Below are 14,238 nucleotides of genomic sequence, written 5' to 3'. Positions count from 1 at the left end.
TGGACACCAAAGCCTAATCCTGCCATAGCATGAGAGAGAGCTTTGGGCTTTTTTCATTAGAAACAGTGATGCTGGGGAGAGGTGAGAGCAGGGCTATAACCAACTATTTGGGGCTCCTTCATGCAAAATGGAATCCCCTCATCTGGTCTCCTAATGGGTGAGTTGACTTTATTTATATAGCAGTGCTTCATGTGATATTCGAGAGAAAAAAACATAATATGAGCACAATCTTTGATTTCTGCTGTGTGCCTGTGGAGTCATACCAGAAGGACCAGCCGTAGTCCCAGTTGTAGGGCCTCCAATCAGGTGGGCCGAGGCTGACAGTCACCTGGAAGACCTGTGTGTACATCACATGAGCGACCATCCCAAGAAGACCTGAAATAATACGGAAAACATGTGGTTAGTTTGATGGCTGCATGGCTCATGGTTCAAATGCAAATTGATTGCAAAGAATTCTTCAGAAATAGAATGATGTGTACTTTCACACTGACAGTAAAGACTTTTCATGTACGCACAAATAAAACAATTCAACGTGAGTCTTGAAAGCATTAAATTCTTCATTAAATCCCCTATCCCTGCTTACCACAAGATGGGATATAATATGTTGTGGATACTGGAATCACAAACACTTGACTACAGTGCAGTGCAGGCAGAAAACAAACAAACAATAAAAGCCTTTCAGTTAATAAGAAATAAAGGTGTGAAGACCTGAGAGCACAGTGAAGACAGCAGCAAAGGCATTGAGCTTTAGTCCATCCATGACGTTGCTGGAGTGGACCAGGTCTAAACACATGAGGCTGAAGCCCACCACCAGCAGAACAATGTACAACATCTCCGAAACCAGGGACAGCCACAACATCCCTGCAAAATGGGCACATTTGATTATGAAAACACCAAATATTTACTTTATTTATTTTATGAGATGATATGACACACAGTATATTTACAGTGTGTTACAATAAGTCCATGGTCAGCCTGAGTACGTAGTGCAGTTGTTTCATGCCCTTGTAAATGTACACATGTTTACTTATGGAGACTGGCTGATGTTGAATGGTGCAATACTTACATTGTTTGAACCATATCAGTTTAAAACAGACAAAATTATATGTTTTGGACATAAATGTGCCATCTAATCTAACATCGCAATGGCTCCTCAGGCAGCTAAAATGTCCGCCTGGTAAGATGCTGAAATTCAAATGATGTCAGAGCTCTCCAGTTTGCTCCATGTCTTAATCAGCTTTCCAATGAATCAAGCCAAGCGTAATTGCATCTCCATTGCAGTCTGCCTCTCGTCTTTCTTTCTATTCAATCACTTCACAGAGAGCCGGGAAGACCAGTATTTCTCAAACGACAGTGTCAACACAGCTGAAAACCATTACAGTGAACAAAAATTGTGTGTCGCCGCATCTGTGTCTGTATAGTTTCATGTTAAAGGGGCCCAAATGCCCAAGATGAAAGTTAAGAGCTTGATGATTTTGGGAACTGGGAAGTAAGTAGCAGACCAAAGATGATACTCTGTACGTATTTACATAGCTCAGTAGATAATAATTCTTAATGTTTGATCAATTTATATTTAACGTCCCTTTTTGGTTGCGCATTTGGAGACTATACTGTACTGTCATTGTCTAAATAATCATCTTGGAGATTTTGAAGGAAGTTTCCATAAACATTTAGTTACCTACTGGTGGGAGGACACTGGAGCAAAGGAAGGAAAGCTACAGAAACACAGGAAAACATGCCCTGTCTGGACTGGGGATTGATCTCTGCAGTGCCTATTTGTTTTGAGGCAGCAGTGCTAACCACTGAGACATTGCGCCACCATGATATATGTATTTTGGAAGGAAATAGACATGCTTCAAGCCATTGCACTTCTTTGCACATAGCCATGGCTGTGAAAGATCAGTGAGGATGCCTCAATAATACCTTGGAATAAACCTTCCTAACCTCTTCCAAAGAGCATTTAAACATACAAACTCAACTAATTATGCGTACCTTTTTGATATTATTAAACGTCCGTTACATTCAAGCCATTGTCAAATGAGGAAAATTAATTAAGACTACCAGCTCCACACAACTCTCTCTGTATTTCTCATTAGAGCTACCTTCAGAAGATTGTGTCCTCCCCTGACTTTCCCGCACAGAAGCTCCAGTGAAGATAATTTTACCTCTTTTGAAGAGTCCATCATGCAGAAACGGCGCACTATAGCTTTAAAGAACTTTTGATCGTAATTGGACATCCTGATGATGAGCAGTGGACACTCACCTTTCTCTGATGCAGGAGCCAAGTCGATGAAGCTTCTGCACATCTCACCTACAGCAGAATAACAACATATTGTTATGACTTAAGATTTAGCATAGAACGGTAGCAGTGGCATCTCTAACTAATACTTTTTGTTGAATTCACCATGTGGCAGGTCAGAAATGAGTCAGAAATTTGTTTATGGGAAAGTTCCGAGGACAGCGTGTGAGTTGTTGAAAAGGTCAGGCTGGTTTGGGATTAAACAAAAATTGAATGCACTCAGTACTGAACTCTTACAGACCTCAGTCCTAATCTGCCTTAAATTCCCAAATTCTGTCCGGGTGTGTTTCTCTGGATCGGCTTAGACAGAGTGCGACCTCCTGCCCGATGACCACGCAGCCCGCGGCAAATTTCAGAGTTCATAAGTTCAGGAATGAACTAACAGAATGTTGAATAAGAGGCAGGTGTCAGAAACACAGGTGTTTGGGCTTCTATATCAGTTTCAACATCTGGTTCTTGTCCTATTGAATTCCAGGTACTTTGCATGAAATTAACTTTATAGGACAGGATAGCAATATTATTCCTGTGTCAAATGAATGAATAGAACGTTAAAAAAAAGGCCCTTGACACTGCACGTTGCAGCGGGTGAGATGTTTTCCCTTTGTCGTCTGTTGAGCGGAGCGATTCTCTGGATTTGCTGTATGTTCTAATGGAACACTTTAATCCATTAAATTAATCTATACCTTAATTAAGGTATAGATGGAGGGTGGCAACAGCTGTTTTGAGGAAAAACTCATCAAGGCCCCGGTTACATAATCCTTATTAACTCAAGCTGTCTCAGCTCCCCCCCACAACCCCCCACCCCTCTCCCCACCGTCCAGCCACTTGATTACATGGACATGTGCTAGGAATTCCTTTTAGTGTAAGCTCAATGTGTGGTTCATTTCTAGTCTTGGGCATCATAAAAATATGTGGGGTGTTATTAGCACATGATCCCACTAAGATTAAAGGTGGGTGCTGAAAAGATTCCTGAACAAGTTGCAGTGACCTAACCAGAGAGGACTAATCTGGCTTGATTACACTTTTTTCCCCCTCTTTCCTTTGGCTTTAGCCATGAAGCAGTCACATATGGCCCCTTGCAAGGGCTGTACAGCCACCCAGTTAAAGCCCGTTCTGAGTACAACACTGAATGTGGAGAGTGAGTGCCCTTCTTCTCCCTTCCTTTTTTAACATTAGACTCACCTCCTATGTGCTGCTGTTTGCTCTGCATTTCATGCCAGATTCACCAAACCCCTGCAATTTGATAAACTGATATAGTTGGAAGGTGATTATCCTGAAATTGTCATATAGGGGAATATATCAAAGAAAGCCAATAATCTCCATTAGAGATGAATGAGAGCTGAAATGAGAGCTCGATTATGACAAATCAGGGAGTTAAAATTACTAAAACTGGTGTCAGTTTAAGTAAACTGGGATGATGATGGTGATCTTGTCTGTAAACATTAAAACAAAAGACAGGGAAATGGAAGGAGTGAAATGTAAGGGGGGGAAAGCTTTTTTGTGTTGAATTTTCCCCTGTAGGCTAGATAGAATATCTCCAAATTGATTTTCAAAATAGATATTTAAATAAATGGTAGTCCTTTCGTTAAAAAGGCATTCGTATAATTATAAGCAATGAGAAAAAAACAATTGTTCTACATAAAGGCTGAAAGTGATAGACATATCCCTGCAATAATAGTCAGTTACTTGAAAGTGGAACCTCTCAGCACCATCGATCATTGCATACAAACAGTCAAATGTCACCTTGAGCATCAAATAACTGTGTCTCGCGCTGAGGTATGAAGTTAAGCTCGCTCACACATCCACACACCTTCTTCTCTTACTTTCATCGTGGATATTTTCCTCACATGAGATCCAGATGCCGGTGTGGAACTGTCGGAACAGAAACCTGTCGTCCCCGGTCTCCCAGCTGTACACCACTTTGTTCGGGTCTGTCTCGTTCACTCCGTAGTCTATGCACTGGTGTGTCCTCAACTTGCTGCACTTTGGCTTGGGGACTCTCTGGGTCCCCACGCACCAGTAAGTCGTTATAAACGCCGTTATTGAGAAGAACAGGGCGAAGAAGTTCAAGCTAACCGACATTAGGCTCCTGCATTTGCGAGTCGTCTTCATTGTCCGTGAGAAGAAGGATGCGGCGGCGCGTGGAGGACCGAAAAGTTCATGCGTGCTAAGTGGAGTGGCGTAGGCTACACGTGCACGAGCCCCGGCTAAATTAAAGTACTGGTCCCATTTGGCACTCTACCGTTACCAAACATCTCCATTGATGCGCAGGTCACTGACAGCATCCCCACACTGAGCTCCTGTGTGTGCCAACAAGTGTGACCTGTCACTTTTGTTAGACCTTTTTTCGTTATCACGCGCGGTGTCCCATGAACGTCCAGCCTATGGGATGTCAGGCTGTCAGAGGAGTGACGCTGGCTTGAATCAAGTGTGAGACTTTTTCTAAGGATGCGCTCGGTCTCACTCTCTCCCCCTCTCTGTCAATAGGGTGCATCTCATCTCCTCCCTTCAGCGCTGACAATGTACTGGGCGATCATCAGCCTGTCTATAGCCTGTAGGACCACTTAAATTAAAACCTTTAAAATCAAAGTAGGCCCACAGCACTACTACTACTACTGCACTTTTAGGAATATAAGATAGCTGTAGCCTATCATATGGGGAATTAAATTAAAGGGCTACTCCAAATTTTTTTGTAAAATTTTGTAAAGTTGTTGGGGGGGGGGGGACAAGAGACAAAATTAAAGCAAATAAACTTTTAGGTCCCATATGGACAAGTCAAGTTGGGTCCTAGAATATGGCTAGACAACGTCCATTTGCAGTGCTTTTACATGCAGCACCTCACATGTGATTTATCTCATTTGCTGCCCATGTGGCTCAGCATGTGTTGGTAAAACAACGGGAGCCTCACGGACCAGAATCAGGGAGCAATCAGTGAAACAGCCCAATCAAATGGGATCCATGGACATACTGTATGTTATTATTTCTCCGTTACATCATTACCGTGCCTTTAGAGTCTGCATTCATTTTAATTGAAATATAATTAAGACAAGATTTGACCCAAAATAAGAAGTCTATCTGGAATAAACAGTCACCACTACTTGAGATTGAGTTGTTTCAAAGGTTTTAAAGACAAAAAGCATAAAAACGTGTTTGCCTTTTTTACATAAAAAACTCATAAATTAAAGAAAGAAATTCATAAAGGAAATTCCCCCTTTAATGAAAAGCCTGATTTACTTTCTGAGCTTGGTAACATCAGTGTTAAGAATATCATTCATTTCTTACAGAATTTAGTGAAGGTCAATGGTGTGGAACAACATCTGCTTTTACGCCTTTCTACTTCTGCAAAAAAAAAAAATAGTCAGAGAGTTTCGTATAAAGTTTTGAAACAAATTGGCTGTTAGGGATTTACATTCCGTGTTTAAACTGCCGGTCTGTTCCTCAGTCAGGTGTAGCCGATACCTGTCCAGGAGAAACTGGGACTAAGTTGTGTGTGAAAGCACCGGTGTCTCATGCCTGTACACAGTCTAATTAAAGCGGGGCTGTCGCTAGAGGGGATTGTTTTTCTGTTTTATTTTTCTTTCCATTGTGGAGAGCAACGTTATCTACTCTTTTGGGGATATTGAATGATGTTTGAATTGTATGTTTTTTGAGATGTAGTTTGTTGAATATCTGCATGAAAGTGTTTTCTTAATTGAGTCATGAGTGGTGCTACTTGGCAGTTTAGACCTACAAATATCCCTTTGTCAAATGAGTCCACCATCTGCCTGAAGAAGACCCAGTAGGGTCGAAATGTTGCGTTTTTTATTAAATTATGGGATCATAAAGCAGTGTTGCAGACATTAAAATTTTTTACTTTAGTATTTTTCATTTGTCCTGCACCTGCCAGATGGTGGGATGTGCACACAATTTCTTTTATAATTGTTGGATCCCAAAATACCTCAAAGTCGTACTCCATGTGAGAGGTAAACAGAACTTGATGTGTAAAATTGGTGGAGTGCCCCTTTAAATTCAGTCTTTATCAAATTAGTAAAAATAAAGATAACTAGTCAAAGCAATTTAAGTTTTGGATTTCATATTTTAAAACATCATACTTATTTGAATTTCAGAAGTAACTATCTCTTAATTTAGGAGTGTTTTCTATTTTTTATGAAAATTGAGTTGTGAAGTTGATCTTGTGGAAGGTCTACAAAGATATACAAACATATGTTATTACATATAATAATAATGGCTGTTTAAATAAAAGATTAACAAACTAACTAACCAACTAACTATCCAACTAGCTAACCAACTAACTGTTCATTGTGTTATAGGAATGCAATGGGGAGGGAATTGGTACTCTTTTTAACATCAGGGGTATGTGTATATGTAGTATATAAGTATGTGACAAGGGTCAGAGTCTAAATTGTTTATTTTGCACCAGATACAGCTTAAAGCTCGTTTCCCTCTGTAGTCACTAGACAGAGGACACCAGGGGTGAGCATGTTGACGAAGTAAAAGATAAGAGTCAGTTGTTGTGAACTAAAACATTACATTTGACACTTATCCTGAATTATGCAGAGTGGCCCAAAGTGTGCGTATTACATTCATCCGTCAATAAAAATAAATGAAATGTAATAAACAGCAGCTGTGCAACAATTTCTTGTTAATTCCTCACAGCGGCTGATGTTTTTGTATTAGTCCTTGCCTTCACTTCTGAGAGCTGTTTGGGTTTTCTCTGTGCTTTGGTCAGAGTGAAGTCCTGGAGAGGACTATGAGCTCTGCACACTGTGAGAAGTAGAGATGATCTACACCACTGAGGGTCTGCAGTGAACATCTTCTAATCTGTGTGCTGCCATGCGGAGACAAAACAAATGTTGGCATTTCAAAGATGTTTCCCATGAGCATTGGCATTCTTGTGTGAGAATGAGCTAAAAATACCATTCTTTTGAGCCTCCGTGTTTCCAAACCAGGAGTAAATGAGGCCAGATGGGCCTGCCATCTTTGTTACTTCAGCAGCACGCCTTCATGTTCAATTCCCCCCGGAGAGTAAGCCGCACTTCAACATGACTCTGAAAACTGACAAATCAGGCCACCAAAGTGCCCCAAATACTGTTGAACAAGCTGCTGGTGACACAGGGGCTAATCCTTGGTATGATCTTGTACATACAGTGGCTTGCATAAGTTTACACACCCAGGCTAAAGTTGATTAAAAAGAGGAATAAAAAAACTTCTTTTGGAAATTGATCTTAATTCCTTAATTAAAACAAATTAGGAAAATCCAACATTTTAAGGACAACAGTTTTCTTTGTGAATGAACAATGTATTGTAAATAAATAAATGTTCTTCCTTAAAATACAGGGGGCATAAGTGTACACACCCCTATGTTAAATTCCCATAGAAGCAGGCAGATTTTTATTTTAAAGGCTAGTTATTTCATGGATGCAGGATATTATGCATCCTGATAAAGTTCCCTTGGCGTTTGGAATTAAAATACACTCCCCATCATCACATACCTTTCACCATACATAGAGATAGGTATGGGGAACTTTCCATAAAATCATCTGTCAAAGCAAATCAAACCAGCTGTTAGTCTAACTAAAATAACACCATGCTCATCTCTAGGTATGCTGAAGGGTATGTGATGATGGGGGGTTATTATAATTTTAAAGGCCAAGGGGACGTTATCTGAATGCATTGTATTCTGGATCCATAAAATAACTGTCCTTTAAAAAACATTGTGTCTGCCTCTATGGGAATTTAACATAGGGGTGTGTATACTTATGCCCCCCCTGTATTTTAGGGAAGAACATTTATTTATTTACAATACATTGTTAATTCATAAAGAAAATTGTTGTCCTTAAAAGTTTTGATTTTCCTAAATCTTTTTAAATTAAGGCATTAAGATCAATTTCAAAAAGATGAATGTTTTTTTTCTTCCTCTTTTCAACTTTAGAATGGGTGTGAACTTGTGCAAGCCACTGTAAAGGTGATCAAGGATGGGCACATTAGCTGCTACATTTACACAGGATTAATTCAAATACCATTTGCTCTACATTAAACAGGCTTACAGGCCCAAAACTCACAAATGGAACTGACTGAACCTCTTTGGTTGAAAACAATCCAAGAGAAACCCAACCAAAACCCTGTCGGGCAAGTCATCACTTCCCACCCTGTGAGTAAACCCTTCTACACATCTCATAGCTTCAAACACTGCCCTGTGTCCTGAGAGCAATCAGTGGGTCTTGCCAACAGCTGCCCAGAGTCCTATTGGATATGAGCAGCATACTGGAAGTCAGAATACTTGGCTACATCCTGGTAAATACGGCTTATGACGTCCATGAGGATGGTGATAATTTGTGGCAATGACAAGAAGTTAGTTGCCGCTCTCAAGTTGACACGTTTTAGGTCCTTAACTGCAACATGTGGGGAATGAATGTTCACACAACCACTAAGGCCTCATATGGATAGATTCAACATGAATCTAGTTCCTTCCTGGTGATTTTAGGATGTGTTCTGTTCTGTGTACCATGAACAGTTTTTAACTTACTTTTATCCGTTTCCTTACTTGCTTATGGGATTTCTCACTAGATATACATAATTTCCCTGCGTTTTTTTGTAATTAGTTGTATCACTATTAAAAGGGATAGTGCTTTGGAGGTTAACTTAATGTTGGGGCAACTAGAAGGTAAAACGTCTGCTGCCGTGCCCTATGGTATTTATGGCAAGTATTCATTGTAACGTAAATATGCTATGACATTTTCCATATAGAAAGCTTACATAAGTTATCTGGGACAGAAGCCGGAATGGATTTCTCTAGCTGCTGAACTCAAACTGATCCATTAGGATTTGATAGGAGATAATAAGACTACATATTTCCTTACAGCTTTTCCTAAGCCTGAGAATCACATGGACGTGGGCATCGTGAATAATCACTGAAGGCAAGAAATTGTGTGCTGAGAGAAATTTTTAATGTTCTTTTTTTTTCTGAACATCTTTGAACAGCTGCAGCCTTTGCATGTGTCAAGATGACCAAGCGTATTGATACAGATTGAAAACAAAGACGAGATTATTTATAAGATAGTTATACATCTGTGCTCGGTATGGCAGATCTTACACAGCTGCACCAGTCTAAACTGACTGAAATAGATGCACCTAAAAGGAGTTATTGGTCTTTTGCAGGTCAGGAATATCCTTGTAAAAAGAGATTAAGAACTGTTGCATAGAATCTATTTCACTTGGCTTGAATACCTTTCGAGCATATGTGACACCAGAGTGCAACACTGTTTAAGGCCTAAGCTCTTGATAGACACAGACTTCATTAGTATTTCAATGACAACTTCCCCTTAAAGCTGCTAAGAGTACAATTTGCCTCTATACAGATCGCCCCCAAGGATTAGTCTTCATAATCTGCCGTTCACTGATCCTCGAAATCCTACTGTCTGGGTGCTCTGAAATCAGCTTACAGTGACAGTAGATGGTGTGGGAGTGGTTTTATGATTGGGGTTGCGTGCCATGCAGGCTGTATGTACAGTAGCAACAAATGAGGAAAAACAAAACAATTGTTGAGAGAGTGTTGCTTCCAATCTGCACAGAAAACACCACTTACTGCAACATGTTGTGGGCCATTCTCTTGCGCCTACTGACAATCATACAAACCTGCAGAGTTAAGAGCAAACCTTTCCTTCTGCTGCACATCACCAAGTGGATGCCTGGTGTATGAACTGAGCATCTCTGGTAACCTCTGACTACAGAGTTCATACACCTCTAATCCATGAAAGTGCTTTGCGATTGGGACATGCATGCTGTTGCAAGGACACAAAACACAGACAGAAACTTGTTTCCTGCCAACAGGGCTTTATATGGATATCATTAGGCATCCAGACAGGATCTAAATCAAACTACTGTCCCTTTTATACAGTCTTACAGTATATTAAAGTTTGATTACAAAGACACTTGGGCAATCATCGGGAGCAAAATACCAGATGGTGATGAGACAGGATGAGGGGACTGAACTATAGCTCTATTAAGTCAAAAATAAATCTAAATGTTCGTCATTGAAAACAGAGTCACTCTCGGCTGAGTTGATGTGATTGACTTCCATTCCTCAGAACATTAATCCTCATTATTCAGAGGGAATTTTCTTGGAAAACACTTAAAGGTATAATCCATGTAGGATTTTAAATGCACATGTCAATTAACCCGTAGTTAACAAGTCATCTGCGTGAAGACCGATTAGCCCTGTGAACATTTCTTAATCTGCATTAGAAATACCATTATAATTTATTAAAGAGAAAACTCTGGGCATTTCTTCTTTAGCTATAGACAAGCAAACACATAAAAAAAGAGTCCTATTCAAACAGCGTCTTCAACTAAGTCGGATGCAGTAGACACACGTGTTTAGGACAAACAAAGAAAGCAAAAGAATAATTGGTCTAATGATACTGCATGTCAGAGGTAATATCTAATATAAAAAGAGAAATAGAGGATTTGATATTGCTTACAAGGACAGTCCGGAGTATTGAAGCAGTTTCTCATAAATAACATGTTAATGAAAACGAGTAGAAATGTGTTCTTATTAAGAATGTGCTATTCACCCCTCCCCACTTTCTCTCTGTTCATTTTGTAGCATGGATACGTCACACATGACTCCAGAAAAGACACAATGAAGCAAGCACATACAGTAGACTGTCTGGGTTTGGCTCCATTACAAAAACAGGGGAAATGTTAATGGATCCCTATGTCAGAACAGGAATGTCAGATCACTCCTTCTCTCTTTGTGGTGGAATAGAGGCGTCCTCTACGCAGAGCTGGACACTGCCAGTTTCTTCAAGTGGTCCATGAAGACCTGAAGGCTGACGTCATCAGTCAGGATCGGGGCCCCCGTCTCCTGCAGATGCACAGGAAGAAAATTGTAGGAACAAGAGATAATTGTTAAATTTCATCTTTCAATTGTCCACACATAAAATCTCAGTTTAGCAAATCCAAGACCTGTGTTTTCTGACAGTTTGACATTTTTATAGAGTTGTCAGCAGCACAGGTTGTTTTTCACCCAGGGGTGCAGGCAATCCAGGGGTTCACATTATTTTGGACGTAAGAAGGGAATGAGAAATTTCTTTCATGAATTGTTTTAAAACGTTTATTGTTCATTTCACCGTTTTCACTGCAATACATCCTGCTAATACTGATATTTGCACTAGTCATAATCGTCCTATTATAATTTTTTATTGCACATACATATTTATAGGGTTTCTCTTTTTATGAGAGCCTTTATTTCTCTTTTATACTGATACGGGGCTATGGAAGCTAAATAGGATGTTGTAAATAACCTCACTGTGCCATCTTAAGGAGGAACATCTTTAGTCTGTTGAAAATGTTGTTGACCTCTAAAAGCAACCTATTATACCAAGTACAAGGAATTACGAAATGGTAAGTTGTAGCTTATGATACAGTACCTGTCCCCAGGCGTAGAGGTTGTTGTGGGTCTGCGAGGGGTTGACCTTGGAGAGCAGGAAGCGAGCCTGCGAGCCTCCGTGCTCCGTGTCGATGTAGCGTGGCATGGGGAAACGCGTCTGTAGGATCTCCTGGGCGTCATCCAGCGGAGCCAGCAGCAGCTGCTTGAAGTTCTCGTACTCTGCCATTTCCTGGTAGCCTGCCTTCCGCCACTGGGCTATGGTCTGGAAAAGAAGAGGAAAATGACAACATTAAGAAACGCCTGCTGTCACCTAATGCAGTGGTTCCCAGACCTTTTCTGGAATTGATCAAATGTTGTCCTGCTGGAGATCAAAGAATGAATAAAACGGTCTCACCTCTCCATGGTAGATAACCAGCTGGAAGAAAGTGTCCATCAGCAGGATTCGATCCGGCAGGATGCTGCTGCTGTCCAGGAGAACGGGCTGGAATGAACAATCCCATCCAGAACAGTTAGGTACAACTCAAGCACCAAATACATCACATGACTGACGGTCATTTCTTATGAAGCCATCCTGAAGCTTCTAGGAAAGGCCTGCTGCGCCTCCAATAAGAATCATAATAATAATAGTAAATAATAATAATAATAACGGTGTGGAGGGTGTGAGGCTGACCTCTGGTGGTCCATGGAAGGAGTATGAGTAGAGGATGGGCTGGATCATGATCAGGGACTGGGTCAGGTCCTGCCTGACAAAGTGGTGTCTGTAATAGGACGACTCATCGGGGCTGTTGTTGAACACCTGCAGGAAAGGTGACCGCCGCAGGTGGAACATAAACTGCAGGTTGAGAAGAAAGGAGGGTGAAAAAAAAAAAGTGGTTCATGAAAAGAAAGCCTTTTAAATTCAAATAAAAATCAGGGACAGTGTTACAACAAGATTTGATGTTGAACTTAATCAGACATATAGAAGTAGAACATTTTATTTAGTTTTTTTTTTTTTTAAACTTTTTAACAGATTCAACTGTATGTATTTTTACTTGAAGGAAGGTTTACCTGTGGGTAGAGGGACAGAGACTCTGACAGTTTGAAGGATGTAGGATCATCTTTGTTGAACTGGCCGAACTTCTGACACTGAGACCGGAAGAGGAAAAACATTGTTCAAACAATGAAGATAAACCTTACATAACTGGGCACGTCACACGTGAGCAATCACAGCATGAATTTGTGTCAACTATGCCTTGGTGTCGTCACAAAGCGCAGGTAGGGCGGAGTGGGTGTGGACGGAGCGTCACTCACCAGGCGGATGAGCTGCCTGTCAAGCCATCGCAGGACATCCGGCCCCTCCTCCGACTCGGCTCTGAAGACTCCCAGGCGAGCCATGAGCACTGCGGACGCTTCCTGGTCGAATGACGACTCAATGTGCTGGATTTGGGACTGTGCATCTGCCCAGCTTCGGTGGGGGTGGGGGTAGACAGAAAGAGGAAAAAGAAAAGGGAGGGGGAACAGGCGCAGGTGAGCATGGGTGTGGTGTGAATGAGGGACATGCACACAGGTCTCTGAGGGCGTCGCCACAAATTAAGAATGTAAACAAGCATCCTTCTGTAGTGAGGCTTAATATTGACTCTAGCCATCACTTTCCTTTCTAGGCAAAATGCCAGGGTCATTATATCACTAACTAACACGTGTGGGTGCATAAAGTGAATTTTCTTCATGGTGTAGGGACAGGACAGAAGGTAACCAAGGACTGACAGCCTTAGGACTGACAGAGATGTTTGTAGATGTACTACTAGTACTACTACTACTACTACTGCTACTACATGTACTGTCCCTGCAGAAGATAACCATAAGACAGTGTGTACATTTCTAAACAGTTACATGTGGCATTATAGTCCTGATAAAGCTAACGTTCAGGTTACTGTGAAGCGCCTAAAGACCTTGTTTTTTTTCCCACTTGTTACATTTTTTATTCACATGTCATCGTTTCGACACAATTTCAGAAGTCTTTTCTGCAAACCAAGCTAGCTCGTTACAGATTTAAGGTCTTACTTCCTGGCGATGGTAGTGACCCGTATCCTCCTCTGTGTGTTGGAGTGCTGGTACTGGGTTACAAACTGGATCACCCCTCGGCCACCCTGAGGGACTGGGGCATTGTGCTGCACACACACAAAACAAGAGAGACAGAAAGACCATTATTGTCAGTCACTTCTTTCTTTGCACGAGCCTGACAAATGGCCTTCAACTACAAGGAAAACAAACAACACAAAAAGCCATTGTTTAAAGCCTTCATCACATCAAAAGTATGTGATTAGTGACTGCACTTCATCAGCCTTTTAGTACCGATAGTGTTAGCGTGTGTTCTTTTACCTGATTCACCACTTCAAAATAAAGGGCCAAAGTGGTGGAGGGGTTGATGCCGCACACTTTCCACTGGCTCGTGCCGCCGATACCCATCTCCTACAGGAAAGACAGAGAACATATTGTGATGAATGCCAGTAGACGACAGCCTTTGTAAGGCAATTCAATTGTGTGTAGGAAGGAATGCGAATCGGGGGGG

At 41.1% G+C, this 14,238-nt stretch overlaps 2 protein-coding genes across 2 annotated transcripts in view; both read right to left on the bottom strand.

Moving 5' to 3' along the window:
- LOC117951849 (germ cell-specific gene 1-like protein) overlaps positions 1-4,772 on the bottom strand; it is a 6,018-nt gene extending 1,246 nt beyond the window's left edge. Inside the window, exons 1-4 of the mRNA XM_034883805.1 lie at positions 4,123-4,772; positions 2,264-2,311; positions 709-861; positions 227-375 (exon numbers count right to left, since the gene is read on the bottom strand). Of these exons, the coding sequence (XP_034739696.1) occupies positions 227-375; positions 709-861; positions 2,264-2,311; positions 4,123-4,411 (639 nt within the window). The 5' untranslated portion in view covers positions 4,412-4,772. The remainder of the gene's footprint in view (positions 1-226; positions 376-708; positions 862-2,263; positions 2,312-4,122) is intronic.
- Positions 4,773-10,112: 5,340 nt separating this feature from the next.
- The window catches only part of sec23b (SEC23 homolog B, coat complex II component), an 11,835-nt gene continuing 7,709 nt past the window's right edge, over positions 10,113-14,238 (bottom strand). Inside the window, exons 12-19 of the mRNA XM_034892999.1 lie at positions 14,049-14,140; positions 13,731-13,837; positions 12,981-13,134; positions 12,738-12,815; positions 12,361-12,522; positions 12,085-12,171; positions 11,731-11,952; positions 10,113-11,165 (exon numbers count right to left, since the gene is read on the bottom strand). Of these exons, the coding sequence (XP_034748890.1) occupies positions 11,076-11,165; positions 11,731-11,952; positions 12,085-12,171; positions 12,361-12,522; positions 12,738-12,815; positions 12,981-13,134; positions 13,731-13,837; positions 14,049-14,140 (992 nt within the window). The 3' untranslated portion in view covers positions 10,113-11,075. The remainder of the gene's footprint in view (positions 11,166-11,730; positions 11,953-12,084; positions 12,172-12,360; positions 12,523-12,737; positions 12,816-12,980; positions 13,135-13,730; positions 13,838-14,048; positions 14,141-14,238) is intronic.

This window comes from Etheostoma cragini, chromosome 2, assembly GCF_013103735.1.
Source record: "Etheostoma cragini isolate CJK2018 chromosome 2, CSU_Ecrag_1.0, whole genome shotgun sequence".
Lineage (NCBI taxonomy): Eukaryota > Metazoa > Chordata > Actinopteri > Perciformes > Percidae > Etheostoma > Etheostoma cragini.
The sequence above is the reverse complement of the archived record's forward strand: the minus strand, read 5'-3'. Positions and strand labels throughout refer to the sequence as shown.